A 13178-nucleotide genomic window follows, 5' to 3' on the forward strand; every position below is an offset into this window, starting at 1 on the left:
TTGTTGAGTTTGTGAATGAAAAATATTAGGATGGCCTCAGACTTCTACAGGGTTCTTTACCTTTTGAAGAAACAACTAAAAATGGAAAAAGAAACAGTCTTTTGGACTCTGTGGGAGAGGGAAAGGGTGGGATGATTTGGGAGAATGGTATTGAAACATGTATAATATCATATATGAAACGGATCACCAGTCCAGGTTCAATGCATGATACTGGATGCTTGGGGCTGGCGCACTGGGACAACCCAGAGGCATGGTATGGGGAGGGAGGTGGGAGGGGGGTTTCAGGATGGGGAACATGTGTATACCTGTGGCAGATTCATGTTAATGTATTGTAAAACCAATACAATATTGTAAAGTAATTAACCTCCAATTAAAATAAATAAATTTATATTAAAAATGAATGATGAAGCGTGTGAAAAAGAAACTAGTTAACAAAAAGACTTTGAGTGAAAATTAGACTAAGTAGTTATTATTTAATTCAGTTATCTGATATATTAAGATTAAAACATATGGAGGATTATGGGAATAAGGAACTTCCCTTATGGCCCATTGGTTAGGACTCAGTGCTTCCACTGCAGGGGGCACACGTTCAATCTCTCCTCAGGGAACTAAGATCCCACCTGTCACATGGCATGGCCAAAAATTTATACCACTATAAAAATAAATATTTGCAACATGTATCATTAATCCCTAATAAATAAAGAGCCTCTAAAAAATTGAGAAACACCAACAATCCGAGAGAAACTTGGGCAAGGATATGAAAAAGTTAAGCAGGTCTAGAATATAGGAAATTCCATAGGACAAATGACCTGGTTTACTCAATAAATATTTTTCAGGGGAAAAAAAGATGGAGGGCCATTGTTATTAGTTAAAAGATGATTTTAGAGATATATAAACCAAAGGCACTGTGTCGACATTTTTGAAACCTAATTCAAACAATAATTTAAAACACTTTTTAAAGTTACAGTGGATATTTGAATATGGAGTATTAAATATTAAGGAGTCATAGTATTTTAGTACATGATGGTGATGATATTATGGATTATTTTTAAAGGCTTATCTGTTAGAGAAACATACTGAAATATTAAAGAGTGAATTAATGTGATATCTGATATTTTATTTTAAATATTCCATAAAAATTATAAGAAAGAAAAGGGATAGGTGAAGCAAAAAGGTTGGTAAGTTTTGAATATGGAGATGGGTCTATGGGGACTCATTATATTATTCTCCCTACTTGTGAACATGTTAAAAATTTAATTGTGTTCATTCAAATGAGCAGTTCTAAAAGACTTGTATGGCAGTGCAATTATCTGTGTCTAGAGAACAAATAAATCAGAAATACCCCAATTTCTTCAGTTACCACTGAAATACCCTTTGCTTTCCTTTACTGTTATTTGTTTTAAAAGTAACAATTTTAAGTGAGGAATATAAGAGTCTTGTGACAGTTTTTTATCTTGAGCTGACTGATTCTGAACTGACTTGTCATGTAAGTAGGGACTTTGGCTAAAATGGGCTTCCCTGGTGGCTCACAGGTAATGAATCTACCTGCAGTGTGGGAGACCTGGGTTCGATCCCTGGGTTGAGAAGATCTGGATAAGGAAATGGCAACCCACTCCAGTATTTGCCCAGAAAATTCCATGGACAGAGGAGCCTGGCAGACGACAGTCCATGGGGTCACAAAGAGTTGGACATGACTGAGTGACTAACACTTGATTAAAATAGAAGAATTACATTATTATAATTCTGCTCATGAAATCCTTTGTCATTTAGGGTGGGGGAAGAAGGTATGCAAATATGGATATTAAGAAAAGTTAATTTGTTATCGATCATAAGTGAGATAACAGGAGGTACATAAATGCTGCTATCTAACTATTCTGAAACCTCCTTTGCAATATCTCACCACCACCTCCCCTAACTCATTCAGGGGAGGGCTTCTGCTCCTTTAACAAATCTTGCTATGCAGTTCATAATTATTTCAAACAAGCTATTATCCATCACGGGCTAACTGCGTTGTTGTTGTTTTTTGTTAACTCTCTGGACAATACAATATTTGAAGATAAATAATAACAGAAGCATTTCAGACAAGAAGGGAAAAAATGCAAGGGGAATGATCAGAAGTAGGGGTTCCAGCACTGTCGAAGGACACCAAACAGGTCATAGTTCCTTGTATTTAATTTTAGGAATAAGTGGACATAAGACTGCAGGAAATATACTTGAACTACTGAGTAATGCAAACTACCAGACACTTCTAATGCTACTTTAGCAAAATTCATCCAGGCATGCACACTAAGTAGCTTCAGTCATGTCTAACTCTTCACAACCCTATGGACTGTAGCCCACCAGGATCCTCTGTCCATGGGATTTCCCAGGCAAGAGTACTGGAGTGGGTTGCCACGCCCTCCTCCAGAGGATCTTCCAGACCCAGGGATCAAACCTGAGTCTCCTGCATCGGCAAGCAGGTTCTTTAACATAAAGCCCAGCAAAATTCATATTCCAAAGCAAATAATATATATACTTCATACAATCATCCCACAGTGATCATCCATCAAGGAAAACATTCTCAGGAATGTTCTAAATTCAGGTACCTCTTTATTAGCTTCATTTTAATTGCTTTAAGAAGTTTAAAAATTATTTAAATTTATTTATTAAAAAAATATTCCACTAATTTCAAGAAGACATCTCCCTCTACTTCCAAATCACTGTTATAATAACAGAACATAACCAAACACAATGTGCATAATGTACCTTTAGCTTTACATACCATCCTGCAAAACACAATAAGACAGGATTAATGGATGGCACTGCTTACCTACTCAAGTGATTAGAGAAATTCAATCATACTTTGGAAGATTTAATATGATTCCATGAGTATGATCTACAATATGATTGATTTCATTAACAGCATAATTTCAGTGACATTTTCAAGTCCAGTGTGATGGGAATTCAGGAATCTGAAGTTCATACTTGCTATTTCAACATTTTCACCTACTTTTAATAGTTTCTATCTGAGTGGTGACACTGTTCAGATGTGGTTATCTGCTTCTCCATTCTTTTCTGCTGTGCTTATGCTACAATCAAACTATCATGAATTCCTCCCATGGGAGTCATGCCCTTGCTAGTATTGATGCTTTTATTGCAGAATCTGATCCTAAGGTAGCCAGATTCTTAACACTGCCCCTCTCTGCAGCTCACAGCATAACCTGCTCCTCCATGACACATGAAAGACACTAACACACACACACATACACACACACACACACACACACACACACACACACAGAGTCAGCTCACACCCATGCATACATGCCCAGGATGTGTGCATTTCAGATTCCAGAAGCTCCTGGCCTAGCTGTCATGAGTGCTACTCAGGCACTGTGTTGGCATCTTCATTGACCAGAGACCCTTTACTTCCCCATGAGAAGAAAGAACTCACTTGGTTTGGTGGTAGGGAGATCTCATCTATTCATGCCTTCAACTTCCACCCTGAAAACATCACCCTCAAATCTAATCAGTTTAGATTCTCTTTCTGGACCTTACCTTGTAGCAAGGTAGCATCCTAATTTTGGCCCAAGGCACCATAAAACCAACAAATTGAAACCACCATAAGGCTAAGGTCTACATTTCTTTGACCATCATATCTCTTTCTCCTCTAAATCTACCCAGGCCACTGATTACTTCCGATGACTGATTTTTGGTTTCACTGGGTTTCATTCAGCTCTCAGCTCTTGACCAGCACTTTCCCACATCCACCCCCAGGATGGACCTCAACCTCCTCTGCTATATGGTGATCTACCCCTGTCACACCCTCCAGAAACAACCTGCTTAGGCTGGAAAAATGACTCCTGCTCTGGACTTTGCCTCTTCACCAAAGTAACTGTAAACTGACTTTTATATCTGACTTCATGCCAGATCCAAAAGAGTAAACAAAGTCTCGTGCTGCTCCCATTTCCACTATCCCTGAGCCTACCCTGCTCCTATGGACTCCTGACATTTTCCTACTGAAGCCAAGGTCATAGCAAGAGATCTGTTTCTGGAATGATGCTTCGGTTCCCAGGCCTAAGAGTAAGAGCCCAAGTTTACTGAGTGCTCATCCTGTAGCAGGGACAGTTCAAACTATCTCATGTGTGTGATCTCACTGAAGCCACACCCATAAACTACCCAGGAGAATGATTAGGATCTCATTTAACCCACACTGTGAGGTTTACCAGTACAAATAAAAGAACACTTAGCATTGAAAGGTCTTAAACAACAAGGAAATTCATTACCTAAATTAGAAGTTCTAAGGTAGGGCTGGCTCTGGATATGGTACAATGAAGACATTGGGGCAGATACAGATAAGAACTCAGAACAGCTCAAATCCTCCATGACAGGTCCTGGCTGGCATAGGCAGCCCCCACAAACCCCTGGACCAAGGTTCCCTGACTTAACACTGCAGCGACTTAACTGGGTAATTGCCCCACAAAGGTATGCAGTTTCTTCTCAACACTCACCCCACTACCTCAGTGCCTCTGAGCCTTCCAGGCCCACAGAGAGATCTCAGCATAGCTCAGACAGCAGTAGTACAAGATCTAGGTATCTTGTCAGTTTCTTCAGGCAGGAATCTGGGGCACATGGATGGGTGGGAATTCTAAGGGGATCTGCCTGAGGAAGATGAAATGTTCAAATCAGGCTCCATTTAGTATGCACACATTTATCCAGGATCTGGGATTTAATGTTAGCTCAAGCACCTAAAAGGGGTTTTAAAACAATGTGCTACACTATGTATTGAAGCCTAAAATCAATAGCACCCCACAGGCACTAAGAGTTAACAGGCAGAACATCTCTGACCATGTTGAGGAAGAACCCCAAAGTTCATGAAAATAGAAATATTGTGTGTCCTGACTTGTACTTGTTGTTCCAGTCTAATTATTAATAGTGTCCCCTTGAAGCTCTCTCAAAATTGTCCCAGTTTGGGATGGTGTGCCACCTGCCTGCTCAGCCACCCCTTACCCATGCCACCTCAGAAGCACCAGAGAACACTCCCTTCACCAGGGCTATAAGAAAGGCATCAGTGGGGGTAGTACCAGTTTCCCCATAAAGCCCTGTAGTAACTGTCCTCTGGAGTTTAGTCGTGACAGTGGGGAGTACAGAGATTGAAAGTTGAATGAGATTCCCTGATGCCAGTGGGAATAATGAGTCAGGGTGAAAGTGGCAAAGGCCAATGATAGCCCTTAACCATGAAAAGACACTTGCTGTTGTTGTTTTTTTTTTTTTTTTTTGGTAGTGCTTGAAATTTATTGAAAAGAATGCAAATGCTTTTTCCAGGTAGCATTGAGGAGCTGGGCTGAGTACTTGCTTTTGTTTGTATTGTTCGGTTTTTAGTATTTTTGTCCAAATGCACACCTCGATGGGACTGCTGCAATTTTGAAATGAAGATGACGGGTGTGCAAAACTGATGCATAGGAGAAATGTCAACAATTGGGTTGCCAGGCACAATGGGCCCCTGCAGCAATCTGGTGGGCCAGGAGGAAGACCTGGAGTTAGTAGGGAACAATTAATCAAGTTGAAAGATTAGCCCCTGGGGAGGGGGGTGGAGTTGTTGGTGAGCAGTCCAAATCAGTGTCCCAGGAGGTGTAGCCCACAAAGGCATCTTCTAGATTGTTCCTGATCTCCAAAGGCCGGGTCTATCGCTGGAATCTGGTGGAGGGTGCTTGGGTGGCAGCGCAGGTCGCTGGGCAGAGGTGCAGGCCTGACAGTCAGCAAGGCAGAGTATAGGCTGACCGGTTTGTAAGAGGGGCTTGCCCTAGAGCTGGGGCTCAGAACACAGTTCTAACGAGCAGTGAGGGTCCTGGGGCTGGCCAGAGTGGGCAGCAGAGTGCACTTCAGAGACGCCCCAGCCTCAGCAGCAGGTGACTAGAGAGCACTATGCCTGGAACAAAGACAAGCACTACGGCAGAGAGTGGAGGGTGAGGAAGACAACCAGAGGGGAGGGAAAGGCCAGGGGATCACAGCGTTAGGGGAGCGCGGTGGCTCCGGGCGGGGCGAGGCGGGGAGGCAGCGGGGGTGGCGGAGGGCAGTGCCCTTCCCCCTCTAGGCCCGAGGGTCTCCGGGCCTAATACTCATCTTCTTCATCTTCGTCTTCGTCTTCTTCGTCGTCATCCCAGCCAAAACACTGTTTCATCTCATCGAGGAAGGCCCGGTAATCGCCCAGGATGGGGCTATCCATCTCAATGTAGGGCACCACCCACTCCTCGGCTTCCCCGGTGAGCAGGCTGATCAGGAATGCCACCTTCATGGCGTCGTTGCAGAATCGGTTCTCGTTGACGAGCATGTAAGACGCCGTCTGCACGATAAACTCGGGGAGCCGGGAGCTCTCGCCGTCAAACGTTTCGGGGAAGGGCACAGGGCAGCTCGGCGGACGTACCTGGCGCAGCAGGGTGGCCCTCTCGCACACCAGCAGCCGAAGCTGTTCCATGAGCTGGCTGTTCTCGATGCTAAGGGCGCGGTGCCGCATCAGAAGCGCGTGCAGCAGCAGGACCAGCTCATCCACCATGGCGAACAGCTTGGAAAGGCAGGGCAGGGCGCAGCTCGATTCGGCTAGGCTAAGGTGCTCTCGGAGGCCTCGCAGGAAGTGCGTGTCAGAGGAGACGCGCGGTGGCTAGGAGCGAGGGGCGGTGCGCGCAGGGGTCCCGGCGGCGGCGCAAGCTCCGCCCACACAGCCGAGCTGACGGCCCCGCTCAGGCACCGCCCGGCTGGAGGGGGCGGGGCCGGGGAAGGCAAGGGGCGGGGCCGGGGAAGGCAAGGGGCGGGGCCGGGGAAGGCAAGGGGCGGGGCCGGGGTGGCCCGGACTAGGGCTCGGCGTCCGCGCTCGCAGGTCCGGGGGCCGCTGGATAAAGGCGAAGACCCAACCTTGGATGTGGGTCGGGCCGTAGCCTGGACCGTGCAAGCGCAAAAGACCCATCTCTCAGAGAGGTTCAACCTGCTCAGGTTTAAAGGACTCACCACCCTTCAGCCAAGCCGACTCATACATCTCGGTGTTCCTTGGAGGGCCAGTAGCCCCTGGGTTCCCTCTGAGTGGTTTTAACACATTTCTTGGCTTATGAAATCTCCCTCACCCAAAGAACCGTTAGCAGTGCTGGCTGCACGCCAGCGTCACACCCTGTAAGAGTTATGAAAGACCCTCAGGGGTCCTGTCTTTCATGACAAAGCGATATTTAAAAGGGATTTTTCTTTGGTTGGAAAATAGTATTGTGTACTTCTATCCCTTTGTTTAAAATTATTTTTGTAAATAGCAAAGTGTAAAAAGTTCTGCAAAATTTAGCATCCAATCACCATTTGCAGGAGTCCTGCCTATCTTTGACTCTATTTCTGTCCTAATGTTAGTGTCCCTTGACTACTGGGTATTTATCCCCTGCTTAACAATAAACACTTGTGTTTTAAAAATGGCTTTGCTTTTCTACTTTGAATGCGATTATTCAAATAGTTGACAAATGAGTTGGGGAGACAGCCTCTGGGCCACCACATTCTGTTGGAACACCTTTTAAAATATATTCCCAGTCGAATCACTTCTTGTTACTTCTACCAATACCACCCTGGTCCCAGCCCTCCTTTCTCACACAGGCTGTTGAAACTAACCACTTAACTTCCATTCTTCTCTTCCTATAGTGTATGTATTCCCCAGAGTAAGGACAGGACTCCTTTAGAACAAAAGTTAGATCACTTCCCCTCCCTGCTGTAAACCCTCCAATAGTTTTCCCTTATCAGTCAAAAGAAAAACCAAAGTCTTGGTAATGGCCTACCAGGCCCTACCTCATCTGCGCCTCCTCTCAGTTCCTGCTGTGCTCTAACCACATTGTTCTCTCTGCTGATTCTTGCACACAAGTAGCTCTGGCCCCAGGACCTTTGTACTTTCTATTTTTCCTGCCTTGGAAGGCTCTCTCCTCATTTGACTGCCTGACTCTTTCTCCCTCGGGTTTCAAAGAGGACTTTCCTAACCACTTCACCTATCAGAGCACCCCATTCTCTGCCAGTAATCTCTAACCCCTTGCCTCACTTCATTTCTCTGCACAGCATTTATCACACCAGTAGCCATTATATCATACAGCACTTTGTGTATTTGTCGGCCTCCACTTTAATATGGAAGTCTGTGTGGACAGAGGCTTTGCTTTGTTGGTTGCTCTATCCATAATGCAAGAAAAGTGCCTGGCCGACAGCAAAACTCCATAAATATTTGGTGGATGAAAGAATCACAGGGTTCAGATGTTAAGATAGAATTTACAAGTGGTGGCAGCACAGAGTGTTCAGAAATGCTCAAGTTGTCTGTTATGTTCTATCTCTGATCATGAATAGTTTCCATTGTGAAATTATGGCTGATGTAATAAAAGTGGCAAAATAAAATTTTTAAACCCTATTCAGTCCTTTTACAATAGATTTGATGGACATCCATGGAAATGAGAAGCTGAGACAGAGGAGCGAAACGAGACAAAGTTCCAAGGGAGAGGAGGAGGATCCCACTGCAGTGAGGGTGGGCAGGGAAAAGGACAGGAAGGTGGGAATATGAACCCTTGAACACTCCTGGGATGTGAGCTCCCCCAGTGGATCAGAAGGCCCTTGAAACCAAGCAGGGACCCTCTCTCATTCATCCTTTCATCTTCTGCATCTGAAAGCATTAACTAGTTGCTCCGTAAGTGTTCAGTGGCTAGAATGAAGGGACAAGAAGTGTTAGAGGTAGGTTTCTGGGCCTCCTGTTCATTCACAGCTCAGGGTGGAAGGTGAACCTGCCTGGGGCCACAGTGAGTATCCATCTCTACTTTCCAGCTCTAGACCCTAATCCTGGAGGAGAGGCCCAGGGCTTTAGTCCTAGAAGCACACATCCTGCCGCAGGCACTGGATCTGGCGATTGACATGGGTTGTCTTGTTGACCTTTACACAAAGACCATACGTGGGGATGGGCCCTCTGGAAGCCTGAGACCCAGGAGTTATAGACTTGCCTAAACCCAGGAGAGCAGTATTTTGGTGGTACGATAGATACCACTGTCTCAGCTTCTCTGATTGTTGTGCCCATGTGCTTCCACTGAAAATTATTTCTGTACTGGAATTCTGTGGATTAGGAAGGTCTGTTGACCCAGAGATGATTAGACCCTTGCTGTCCTACTCCCATTCCTACAAACCCATGACAGAAGAAGTCAGGGAGGAAACCAGAGGAATCAACCACTAGTATTACCTCTGAGAGGGCTCTGGGTACCTAGAGAACAAGAAATGCCCAGGCCAGAACTGACCACAGAGCTGAGCAGGGATTTTGTGAGGTGCAATGGCAACCCACTCCAGTACTCTTGCCTGGAAAATCCCATGGACCGAGGAGCCTGGTAGGCTATAGTCCATGGGGTTGCAAAGAGTCAGACACAACTGAGCAACTTCACTTCACTTCCCAACTTGGAGGGAGAAAAAAAGAGACAGGCAGTTCATCAGGGAAGCAGTTGGGAAGAGGCGGGTAGTATCACTAGATAAATTATATAGAATTGTAATGCTCATGTTAACCAGCTTCCTGGTGCCTGTGAGGCTGTCCCAAGCAAGGTCAAGGCCTACAAGAGCCTCCTTGCCCATTTATCCCGCTTATGACTGCATGGCGCCTTCCTTCTTCCCCTTTCTCCTCTAAAGTGACTCTTCAATGTTCCTTTATGGCTATGTGAAGATGCTGGCGGCAGTAAGTACACCATATGACTTATCTCAGACTCAGAAACTTTATCAGAACAGCTCTGGCCCAGAACGTTCCAAGGGGAGTTCAAACCCCATGCTTTGGCATGAGCACGGGCCCAAGGCCAAGGGAGTGAGTGATCCCAGGTGCTGATCATTTCTACCTCCTTCCAAGCTCCAAACACTGCCCTGGTATATACCTAGCAGTCAGACTGTAAGATTCCCTTGAAATAAACATGAAAACATTCCTAGATTTTTCATCTTCCAGAGGAATGTGTACAGATTGAGAAAATCAAGCTGACACTTAAATATGCAGACAGGAGCAGAAAACAGCTTTGAAGGGAATATTTGCCAGAGGGTCAAATGGATGCTACTAAGATATGGGCCTCTACCCATACACACCTCCCCCTCACTTTTCTTAATCAGGTCCACCTGGGGCTGTGTTTTTACAGTAACCACACCTGCAGGGCTGTGGAGATCTTCAGCCTGAAGAGAGGAATAGGACGGTGCAGCTTTCTTCCTCCTGTCTTCATCCTCTCCAGCTCACCAAAGTGCACTGAAACATTTTTACGTGTTTATTCAAGTACTGAAGAAACATATTCTTATGTCAAAAGAAATTAACTAATACTGGCATGCTGAAATAAAAAGGAAACATTCCCAATACCTTTTCTTCTTCCTGCAAAATCTCACTTAAGAGGATTATTGAAAATCCAAACTTTGGTTTGCCTCCTTCCATTGTATGTGTGTGTGTATGTGTGTGTGTGTGTATGTGTGTGGAAGATATGTGTATATAGATATAATATATATGTATACACACACATACATAGTGTTTACAGAATCCTAATACCTATAGTTCTGCTAACAAATGTATGTCAAACTCCCTCACATATCAGGAGGCACAGAGATATGATGCACAGAGCTGTCTTCTTCATAACTGCATAGTACTTCTGAATTTCTTAGGTACATTCCTGCCTCAGAACCAAAGAGGTCCAACATAGCTCAGTTTCTCAGATGATGTGGGAGAAGGATGGCAACAAATACACTCACAGTCTCAAAGATGTAGAACTGGAAAAATCAGATTTCTATAACTGAATTATGATTTCTATGAGTTAATATCTTATTATTAAGTAATCAGTATTCTTCATGTATGTTTTTAGATGGCTGTAATATAGCATTTATTGCCCACAGTATATTGCACTAGATTTTTCTTCTCATGGTTTTTCATTCTTACTTATTTTAATATAATTAGTATGTTGAACATGCAAGAGTTTATATAGTTGGTTTGTTTCTGACATTTTCATACATTTTAGAAAGTATCGGGCATCGTCATAAATTTTTTCTTGTAAGTGTTAAGAGTGTGACTTGGCATAATTTGTGTTTATTTATTTTAAGTATACTTTAGACCTCTCTTTCAAATTGGCTAGTTACTCTGATTTAGACTAAATTTTTCATGAGGGATAATGGATGTGGTGAGTTGAAAATAACCATAAATTCTTTGCCATTTAACCTATCAAATGTGAAATCGTTCAGTCATGTCTGACTCTTTGCGACCCCATGGACTATACAGTCCATGGAATTCTCCAGGCCAGAATACCGGAGTGTGTAGCCTTTCCCTTCTCCAGGGGATCTTCCCAACCCAGGGATCAAACCCAGGTCTCCCACATTGCAGGCAGATTCATGACCAGCTGAGCCACAAGCCACAGTTCTTCACCTTTGGCCCATCAAAAGGTAGAAACAATTTCGTCTGCTCCTTTAATCTGGGCTGGCATTGTGACTTGATTTGACAAATAAATTGTGGTAGAAGCAATTTTTAACTTATGAGGCAAAGTCTTAAAGACCTGAGGTATCTGCCTGTCACTTGGAATGCTCCCTACTGGGTGGGAGCCAGCCACCATATAAGAAGTCTAACTACCCAGAGACCGTCATGCTACAGAGAAGCTCACTGTACCCCCATGGAGAAAAGGAGGTCATATGGATGAGCCACAAGGCAGCAGACAAACTTGAGAATGAAGCTCCCCCTTGGACACTCCAGCTCAACAGAGCCATCACCTTAACGTAGCTGAGTGGATGACACCAGCTGACCTCAAACAGAGCCTCATGAATTTCAAAACTACATGAACTCCAAGTTGACAGAATCATAAGCAAATAAAATGGCAGTTTCTTTAAAGCATGAAGTTTTGGCATGGTTTGTTTCATGGCAGCAGAGAACTGAAACATGGAAAAACTCAGGATAGGCTGCAGATATTAATAAAAGCATGAATCTCATATCAAAGAACTGATATTATGCTAGGAATCCATGCATGCGTGCTAAGTCTCCTCAGTCGTGTCTGACTCTGTGCGACCCTATGGACTGTATGTAGCCCACCAGGTTCCTCTGTCCATTGGGATTCTCTAGTCAGGAATACTGGAGTGGGTTGCCATTTCCTCCTCCAAGGGATCTTCCCCACCCAGGGATCAAAACTGCATCTCTAACATCTCCTGCATTGGCAGGCAGGTTCTTACCACTAGTGCCACCTGGGAAGCCCTAGGAATCTAGAGTCCTGTCCTATTTTCTTAATTTTATATTTGTCTATTTGGTATTCATTAATTACAGGGCCAAACTAACAGCCAAAGTTGTTTATGTCTCCCCTGCAGTCCAGATCTCAGATTCTGAAACTGTCTCCCGTATCTAAGTCACAGACACCAAGTCAGTATTTCCTCTGATCTAAATCAACTCAGGGCCAGGTACCAAACATTAGGGACAGTCCCTATTCCTCAGTGCTCACTAGAATTATTTAAACTAGCTAATCTTCAACTGTTTACCTAGCCTTGACTAGCCTTTCCCATGAAAACTCCAGTAAAATCTCTCTGGCCTAAGTCTTCACCCTCACTCCTTTCTTTATTTTGACTAAAACCTGGTGTTTCCCAGATGTCCCTGCTTGGCATGGCATGCTCCCTCTTGTCAATGGCATTGACCTCTCCATATCCTCTTTCAGTCCATAAATTAAAATTAAAATTCTATTGGTACAATTGAGACAAGTCCAAAGCAACCACCTCCTGTGAGGAACTGCTCAGGAGTGTGTATGTGTATGTTCACATCTGTCTCTTTGTGTGTCTGTATCCACGTGGATATACGCATACTGCTGCCCTCTAACACCATGTACCATCTACCACTATGATCTACCACCACTCATGTACCATCATGGTGCTACTTATAGTTAGAACTGGCAGTGTCACATACGACAAAGGTAGACTCAAAGCTAACCATGTTTTCCAATGAATATGTGTGCCTACATAAAAACAGTGAAGCACATTTTAGAGAAGCATTAGGAAAAGAAAAGAATTTTTGAAATTTGGGTTCAAATTCTCATATTCTTACTTACTGTGACTTGAGCAAGTCTCTTAATTTTTCTGAGTCTCAGACTCCTTTGCAATAAATATTCCTAATGGTAGTTTAGTCGCTAAGCCGTGTCTGACTCTTGGGAACCCATGGACTGTAGCCTTCCAGGATCCTCTGTCCGTAGGAT

The 13178-nt window shown here is 44.1% G+C and overlaps 1 protein-coding gene across 1 annotated transcript; it reads right to left on the minus strand.

Moving 5' to 3' along the window:
* Positions 1–5234: 5234 nt before the first annotated feature.
* Positions 5235–6614, minus strand: LDOC1 (LDOC1 regulator of NFKB signaling). Its single transcript, XM_012107219.5, has one exon. It carries the CDS (start codon positions 6530–6532, stop codon positions 6092–6094), a length of 441 nt encoding a protein of 146 aa, XP_011962609.2. The 5' UTR covers positions 6533–6614; the 3' UTR covers positions 5235–6091.
* Positions 6615–13178: the final 6564 nt, after the last annotated feature.

The sequence above is a fragment of the Ovis aries genome, chromosome X (assembly GCF_016772045.2).
Source record: "Ovis aries strain OAR_USU_Benz2616 breed Rambouillet chromosome X, ARS-UI_Ramb_v3.0, whole genome shotgun sequence".
Classification (NCBI taxonomy): domain Eukaryota; kingdom Metazoa; phylum Chordata; class Mammalia; order Artiodactyla; family Bovidae; genus Ovis; species Ovis aries.

Coding starts and splice junctions, on each gene's coding strand:
- LDOC1 (XM_012107219.5), bottom strand. CDS start 6,532: ATGGTGGATGAGCTGGTCCTGCTGCTGCACGCGCTTCTGATGCGGCAC.